Source organism: Polyodon spathula, chromosome 31, assembly GCF_017654505.1.
Source record: "Polyodon spathula isolate WHYD16114869_AA chromosome 31, ASM1765450v1, whole genome shotgun sequence".
NCBI lineage: Eukaryota > Metazoa > Chordata > Actinopteri > Acipenseriformes > Polyodontidae > Polyodon > Polyodon spathula.
Genome location: NC_054564.1, coordinates 2183727 through 2192184, shown reverse-complemented (window position 1 = coordinate 2192184; position 8458 = coordinate 2183727). Strand labels below are relative to the sequence as shown.

The 8458-nt window shown below is 44.5% G+C and overlaps 2 protein-coding genes across 2 annotated transcripts in view; both read right to left on the bottom strand.

Annotated features, from left to right (window-relative positions):
* Positions 1 to 217: 217 nt before the first annotated feature.
* LOC121303145 (small nuclear ribonucleoprotein G) lies at positions 218 to 3209 on the bottom strand. Its single transcript, XM_041233638.1, has 4 exons — positions 3047 to 3209; positions 2161 to 2183; positions 1705 to 1829; positions 218 to 862 (listed from the first exon to the last, which is right to left on the bottom strand). Exons 1-4 carry the CDS (start codon positions 3076 to 3078, stop codon positions 812 to 814), a joined length of 231 nt encoding a protein of 76 aa, XP_041089572.1. The 5' UTR covers positions 3079 to 3209; the 3' UTR covers positions 218 to 811.
* Positions 3210 to 4591: 1382 nt separating this feature from the next.
* The window catches only part of LOC121303000 (protein FAM136A-like), a 3944-nt gene continuing 77 nt past the window's right edge, over positions 4592 to 8458 (bottom strand). The window contains exons 1-3 of the mRNA XM_041233391.1: positions 8039 to 8458; positions 6328 to 6468; positions 4592 to 5275 (exon numbers count right to left, since the gene is read on the bottom strand). The exon at positions 8039 to 8458 is cut by the window's right edge and continues 77 nt beyond it. Coding sequence (XP_041089325.1) covers positions 5087 to 5275; positions 6328 to 6468; positions 8039 to 8125 — 417 coding nt within the window. The 5' untranslated portion in view covers positions 8126 to 8458 and the 3' untranslated portion in view covers positions 4592 to 5086. The remainder of the gene's footprint in view (positions 5276 to 6327; positions 6469 to 8038) is intronic.

The window sequence follows — 8458 nt, the reverse complement described above, 5'->3', positions numbered from 1 at the left end:
GGGATTCACGGCTATTTATTTGTACTATCACAGCACCAATACCATTATCACAGGACCTCCCTTCTCTTGTTAATGACTTTTTTTTTTCTTAACCTTTGTAATGCAATAATTGAATTATGATCATTCAGCAATAAAAAAAAAGAATTAACAAAAATCAGAGTGCTTCTCAATTTACTGTTTGATGTTCATTAAGGAAGTATTAAAGATTCATGCAGTGTTTCATACAAAAACAGCTTTATTATGAAAACAGCATCTCCAGCTCAAATCAAGCTATGGAACTGACAAAGCTACAAAAAAAATAAAAAATTGCATCACTTTAGACAACTAGCTTCCCCCTCCCCCAAAGACTCACAGCTGAAGAGACACAGTGGATACAAGGACTAGCAGAGCGTTCACACCACACTGTCACTTTCAACAGGGAGACGAAAGTCTTCATCCCATTAGGAGATTTTAGACTATGTAGCTTGGCAGTCGAAACACAATGCATTCTGACCACTAAATATTCTACTGTATACCGGGCCCCTTACTCTCCAATGGATCCCACATCTTGTGTTGGATTGCAGTCCTCTTCTAACATCATCCCCATGCTTGTTCCACAGGTTTTCAAACCCCTACACCATTACATACTATCTGAAAAGGACCCCTGAACACTACCTGAACTCACACATTTGTTTTGCTATCCTTAACAGTCAATAAGGGACTACACTGCCCATGGAATCAAGAGACTGCTGGTTATAAAAGTGATGCCCCTCCCCTTCTCTGTAGACCCCTCCTCCTGATGGGTGGGGCCTTCACATATGGCCACACCCCCTCATACCCTCTCCAGAGCTTCCAACATGATGATGCTGTTTCCTCTGATCACCTGTTTGGACATACAAGAGGAAACGTACAGGGGTTAAATGAAATCATTTACTGCACTGACAATACAGGCATGGAAACAAGATTCCCACTGCATAGCAGTTTGATCCATTCTTGGTTTTACTATGGAGTTTAATAATACACACTGAGGCTGATCAAGCTTGTAGTAAAAGCTGGAATGGGTTAAACTGCTATGCAATAGGAGTCATTAACATCCCTGTGCATACTCCTTTTATTCACAGACTTGATTAATTCACAGTTAAATCACGCTGACAGTAAATCAGTTTACATCAGTAAGTCCCTTCACTCAGACCCAGCGAGAACTTCCCCGGCCTCCAGAGCTGCTTGATTAACTCAGCGTTGCAGTGCTCCGAAATATTCTTATCAGATATTTATTATCAAGCTTTTGTCTCTGCGAGTAGAGCAACAGCAGCGTGTGCCTGCGTGTGCGCGTGCCTGTGGTATGAACACACACTGAAGTTGTGAATTAAGTATATTTCAAAGCACCTCTTCGCTAACATTTCAAACAATATTTTTTTACTGGAACATTGTTTACATTTTGTGAAAAGCGGCCATGCATTTATTTTATGTATCGTGTTGTTGACCTCAACTGGGCAACGGAACTAGCAAAAAACACACAGATTCATTTAATGCTTAACTCACGAACAGGGTTTCATGCATCTTATAGGTCTTTCACCATTGTGGCTTATTTACTTTTAAATGTTAAGTTGCATAAAACAATTAACCAGTGTCAATGGATACTGCTGCAACAGAACCTTCAGTGCAAACATAATCCAGACTTCATTTCAAATCAAAAGGCTAGGAGGAGGGAGGGAGGTCACTCACCACCATGCCGATGGTGTTCTGCTGACCTCCTGCAGCCATCTCCAAACACTCGTCCATCACAAGGTTCATGAAGGGGTCGAACCCGCGCAGGATCCCCTGGACTTGCCGTCCACCGTTCAGCTTCACTGGAGAGGGAGAGAGAGAAGGGGGGGGGGGGGGGGTGTAAGCAAATAGAGAGGAGAGAGAAGAGAGTGAGAAGAGACAAAAGAGGGATGAGTGGAGAAGAGACATTGGGGAGAGGAGTGTAGGAGGGAATACAAGGAGAGAATGAGGGAGTGTTAGAGAAGTAACAGTAAAGGAGGGAGAGAGGAGGGCCAAAAGGAGAAATGTAAGTGAAGAGGGAGTGTGACAGTCAGACAAAAGTAAGGTGAGGGTCACAGAAGAGGGGAGGGACTGAGGGTCATTCATCTAACTGAGCGAGGGAGAGAGAGAGCATGAGGAGACAGCCATACTCACAGGACAGCTTCTTGTCCATGAACCTGGAAGACAGGAAACAAAAACAAAGCACTGGGTTAGTCAAGCAGGTCTTACTGGACAAGTCTGCTCTCTAGATCTACAGCAGAACATAGCCCAGTATGGGCGCGTGGAAACACTGCAACCAGGCAACTGACCGAGTGTGTGTTCGAGGCACGAGTGGGTTACAACATCTCGATTCACGCACCAATTGCGCAAGAAAAATTACACTGCGTTTTTCAATAACCAAACACAAACTTGAATTTAAGTATTCAGACTTTATGTCGTGCACCTTTATAAAACACAGCATGCGACCCTACCCCGAACTTGTAAAGCAAGTCGAGAATGGTCTTTTATATACTGAGACTTTTAAAGATCGCTTCTATTAAACGGCGCTCAGGTTTGCTTAATTGCATTTTGACAACAAGCGCTGCGCAATTTAATACAAACCACACGATTCATGTGCATCTTCATTTTAAGCACACAACTCATATCCTTTGTCAAACGCACGTACACTGCACGTATTGCAACAAGCGGCGAGGCCTACGCGCCAACACTACCTATCAATCACCACTCGACAAAAACACGGGACGTGCAACGGCCTAACGCCATTCAAGTCGACATAATAATAATAATAATAATAATAATAATAATAATAACAATAATAATAATAACAATAATAATAATACAATAATAATTATTATTATTATTATTATTATTATTATAGGCTGTCGTTGATAGCATCATCTTATAGCCTAGTGTGTTGGTTCTCTGTATATTTTCAGTGTTAAGCGAGAACTCGTGACACGGTGAGTTTGCTTACAGCGAAGGGGATCCCTTACTGCCTCAATTCCCAGGACCATCTTCCCTCCCCAGACAAAATACTCACTTTTTCAACTCTGGGGGGTGCGCCTTGCTCATGATTCCAACGAAGAAGTAAAGACAAACTGTAGGTCGAGCACAGCTGGTAACCCGATCGCCTGCAGCCCGCTAACCCTCCCAGCGGAGCTCCAAGCGCCTCCCCACGCTGCGCCGCCGCGGAAGAGCCTGCTTCTGACGTCAAAACCCCGCGCTGCACCCCAGCTTCCACACCACCGGCGTTCGAACAGCGTCGATCAATCGAGCCGGGCGGAATGGATCGCCGAGCACTGGGAATCGAGCACCAGTTAGTCGAGCGAGGTCCCCCAGAGGAACATATCTACAGTAGAATCGTAAATCACGAAAAACTACTCACTTCTAAATCTTTTGTAGTCATCTTTGTATTACTTTAGTATAAATACATGTTAATTTGGACTCATATGTTGTTTTTTTTTGTGAACGAAAAGACACACATTTGCCCGTTTTCTCATTGGAAATAGTGATATTTTGAAATATCACTGTCCTGGTCACAAAAGCAAAGTTTGTGGGGAACAATAGCCATGTTCTATACTTTTGAGGCATAAGCAATTAGGAAATAACACTTACTACCCAGGAACAAAAAAAAAAAAAAAAAAAAATTGTTACATGGTGTAATATAATATCTTTATAGAGCACCTTTCATAGTGGACCACCATCACAAAGCACTTTACAGAGGCAGGCTGTGAACTGTGCATTATATGCAGAGTCACTTCCAATAGGACACTGATTAAACATCTCATCCACAGGATGGAGCACAAGGAGGTAAAGTGACTTGTTCAGGGTCACACACAGTGAGTCAGTCAGTGGCAGAGGTGGGATTTGAACCAGGGACCTTCTGGTTACAAGCCCTGGACTTTAACCACAGGACCACACTCATCTGCTATTCCTTTCTGTTTAACCCTTGAGGCCTCGCAGTATTGAGACTATCCTGTGATTTTTCCATATTACACATTAACTCATTTGATTTCTTCTAAAACTAAAAATGATAGCTCATTCACGCTCTGTTTATTTTTTATAAAGTGTTGAACTATTCATTAATAAGAATGGGTTTGATTTTAATCTTGGTTATCATTCTATTATAAAGAATTGGGTTCAAAAACATTTCAGTCAGAAGCACAATGAAATACATCACAGATGGCAATAAGACCCACCCCCATTGCACAGTAGTGTGATCCATTCCAGGTTTTACTGTGAGTTTAATAAGACACATCCCAGCTTGTTAACCAGACACTGCAGCTAATGAAGCTCACTGTAAAACCTGGAAACTGCTATGCAGTCGGAGTCTCATTGCCATCCCTGTACATACTCCTATACTCAGTGACAGGGTGAAGAGCTTTGGGGTTGATCAAGCAGTACCCCACTCGAAAAAACCATCGCTAATTGAACAGCATCGGGGAACCCACACGGATTGATTATTGGGGTAATCCTGGGATAATCACAGAGAGGTGCTTGATGCAATCCAGGGTGCTGTAAAATGCTCTACAATGCAGAGCATTACTTAATTCAGAGCATTAGTTATTGTGTTGTATCTCATGGGCAGATAAAGAACAGGCACTCAAGTTCCACAGGTACTGATTTTATTTTACTAAAAAACTCACTGAACTCCTTAAATGAGAAGAAACTGCACGGCTGACCAGGCGACCGCACTCACAGTGAATAAAAACACCTGCTGCATGTAGCACACACTCATATTAATGTTATAGGTAATGTTTGAAAGTTTGACAGGTCTTGATCCAAGGTGTGCTAGCAGGTACTCAGTTGGCAGGTGCTTCCGTTTCCCCGGACTGTAAGAGCACTGAGCTACAGAGTCTGGAGAGGAGGTAGAGGCAGTTAAACCATTAAACCCCTAACAGAGCCGTGATGACGGCCTGCCCGCAGCGGACCTGCCCTCATTGCTGCTGCTGTGGTTTCTTGTGTTGAAATAAAGTCTCTCAGCTTGTGGTTCTGTGCACCGGTGGTATTCCTAGAGGAGGCCGGCGGGCCCCAGTGCTCAGTGCGGTCATGCTGATCGGTTCTGGCTCCGGTTCTGGCTCTACTTGCCGATGGAGTCCAGCGTGTCTCTCAGTTTGCGGGTCATGCCAGGTAGCAGGTTCAGGTGCTCGTCCACGCAGGCAGAGACACAGCGCTCCAGCTGAGCTCTCACCACTGGCTCCTTCGAACCCGAGTCAAACGAGTCCTTCGCCTTGTCGTTGCAGTGCATGGTGCAGCGAGCCAGCCTGTCCTGAGGGGTAAAATCATCTTAAATCAGCTTTTAACACTTTCAGCCGTGAAACATTGAAAACAGCCAGAAAAAAAAAAAATAGCTGACATTTGTTTCCATTACATTACATGGGGATAAAATGGCATCCTCATTTGAGGTCACGAATTTGCTTCTTCCATTTGTCCCCCCAAAAAAGACAAGAAGAGAGTTTTTATATCTGTCTCCATGAGGCTGCCGTGCATGAAAGGGTTAACTCCCAGGAGGTGGCGCTCTCTCCCTAGTTGGCAGTTCTTTCTCTCTCACACCAGGGATGGAAATTAGTCTCCCATTGCATAGCAGTTTGATCCACTCCCAGGAGTAAGACCTGGAATGGGTGAAGCTGCTCTGCGGAAGGATGTCTCATTTGCATCCCTGCACACACTCAGATCCAGCTCTCTGCAGGTCGCTGGTGTCGATCTGGCTGATTTACCATTCCAAGTGAAAGAACTGAAGAAACAGCTGCCTGGGTTTGTTAGGATTGCCGCTCTCCACAGAGTAAAAAAAAGCAGCGATCATCACAAAACCAGGCAGCTGTTTCTTCACTCATTTTACTCTGTCAGCCCCTGCTTCCTGTGGAGAGCACCATCACAGTGATCCAATAATTGGTTAATGCAGCTCTAATTACGATAATCCATTACAGATCCAACCCAGACCTGGGCTCCATTACAACTTCATTGCGATTACAATGCAATAGTGATTGCAGTTTAAGACTGCCGCACCTGCGTGCCTGTAATTGTATCAGATCACTGATCTATTATGTAGGTATTATGCATGCATTTGTCCTTGGATCCTTATTCTCGTATTAGGAACCACTTTTAGTGACACTGTTTGTTTAAATAGAAGTTCTACAGTGTGCTTGTGTGTTTGTTGCTGGTTATTTAGTACACAGTAAACATGTTAATGTGTGTAGTTGTTTATGTTACTCTTCAGTGTAATTATAATTGTAATTATTACAGCACAATTGTGTAATTGCTGCTGTGATTGGAATTGACCCCAGGTCTGTTGTTCAGCCCCTTCCTGGCGGCCCCTCTGACCTGGAAGCGCTCCAGCTCCCCCGTCACGACGCCCTGGGCCTGCGCTAGCGGGGTGTGGCAGCGCTCCACGCACTGGTGCACCTGTTGCATGGAGGCTCCCGGCCGCTCGCAGCAATCAGCACTGCAGTGGAACATGCGAGCCTGCGGAACACAGACACAAAGAGACAGAGACACACAGAGACACACGGAGACACACACAGACACACGGAGACAGAGACACACACAGAGACACACAGAGACACACAGAGACACACACAGACACACACAGACACACAGAGACAGAGACACACACAGAGACACACAGAGACACAGAGACACACACACACAGAGACACACAGAGACACACACAGACACACACAGACACACAGACACACAGAGACACACAGAGACACACAGAGACACACGGAGACAGAGACACACAGAGACACACAGAGACAGAGACGGCAGTTAGGGTAACGGCAGTGTAATGCTTACAGCAATGAGTTGTCAGGGATGTTAAGAAGACTCCTATTGCACAGCACTGTCACCCATTCCAGGTTTTACTATGAGCTTGATTAGCCACAGTGTGTAGGCAACAAGCTCAGTTGTTTTATTAAAATGGCAGTAAAACCAGGACTGGATCCCACTGCTATGCAATGGGTGTCTTATACCCCATACCACATTCCTGGGGTGACAGTAAAACACAGGCCAGCATGGATATTTACAAGCCTGCAACAAGCAGGTTGCAAAGCCAGTGGGAGGATGTTACAATTGAACTGTAGGTGCATTCTGCAAACGGTCCTCACCCTGCTTTGTCACAGTAATCCCACAGAATGCGTGTTACAAGAATGTTGTTTCAGATTTCTAAGGGTACAGTGATTATACATGGAGTGACTTTTTGTAAAAAGCGAATCTGAATCCCCAGAATCTGAATCTGAATCCCCAGAAGTAGCGTCTTGTCTGTTTTTTGTTATATGCAAAGCACTCCTTCTGGCAGTTCTTTCTCTCTCACATTGTGAAAAGTGTTGAATTTAAATCAAGGGAAGTAATGTTAAAACTGTACAATGCACTTGTAAGACCTCATCTTGAATATTGTGTGCAGTTCTGGTCACCTCGCTATAAAAAAGATATTGCTGCTCTAGAAAGAGTGCAAAAAAGAAGAGCGACCAGAATTATTCCGGGCTTAAAAGGCATGTCATATGCAGACAGGCTAAAAGAATTGAATCTGTTCAGTCTTGAACAAAGAAGACTACGTGGCGACCTAATTCAAGCATTCAAAATTCTAAAAGGTATTGACAGTGTGGACGCAAGGGACTTTTTCAGCCTGAAAAAAGAAACAAGGACCAGGGGTCACAAATGGAGTTTAGAAAAAGGGGCATTCAGAACAGAAAATAGGAGACACTTTTTTACACAGAGAATTGTGAGGGTCTGGAATCAACTCCCCAGTAATGTTGTTGAAGCTGACACCCTGGGATCCTTCAAGAAGCTGCTTGATGAGATTTTGGGATCAATAAGCTACTAACAACCAAACGAGCAAGATGGGCCGAATGGCCTCCTCTCGTTTGTAAACTTTCTTATGTTCTTATGTTCTTCTGTCCTGCTAAGAGCTGACTTTACTGTTTCAGACCCTTACTAAAACGTGCAGAGGTCTGTCGGTTAATAGAGCGGATCGCATCTTACAGGATCGGATATGAAGGTAGTACTGTCTTACACACCACTCGCATGGGCTCACCTGCATCTTGCGGATGTGGTTCAGTTCCAAATCCTGAACTATGCTCTCCACGGCAGACTGGACCCGAGCCTGCTGCGCCTCTGCCATGCTGAAGAGAATTCTCCGAACCGCGCCAGAGAACTGAACAGAACCGAACAGGACAGCAGCAGAGCAGAGCACACTGCTGTACTGTACACTACTGAACTGAACTGAGCTCAGTAACGAGAATTAACCGAATCGGAGCTTCCGGACTTACAGAAAGTTGCGAATGCACAAACATCGATTGCAATGTTGTTTTTAACATTAATTCATGTGTTATGAATGCATTTGTTTTTCCTCAGCGGTGCAATTTGAATAGAGTTAGATCGCTTGCGGTTTCAGAGTTCGGACCCGGTTTCTTGTGTATGAAGACCGCAGTGGCCCGTCCCGTCTCTCCTCTAA

Excerpts from the sequence above, each read along its gene's own strand:
- LOC121303145 (XM_041233638.1), bottom strand. The coding sequence starts at position 3,078 with ATGAGCAAGGCGCACCCCCCAGAGTTGAAAAA. Across the intron at positions 2,184-3,046 it reads CACCCCCCAGAGTTGAAAAA|GTTCATGGACAAGAAGCTGT; the intron begins GTGAGTATTTTG and ends CCTGTCTTCCAG. Across the intron at positions 863-1,704 it reads AGAACACCATCGGCATGGTG|GTGATCAGAGGAAACAGCAT; the intron begins GTGAGTGACCTC and ends ATGTCCAAACAG.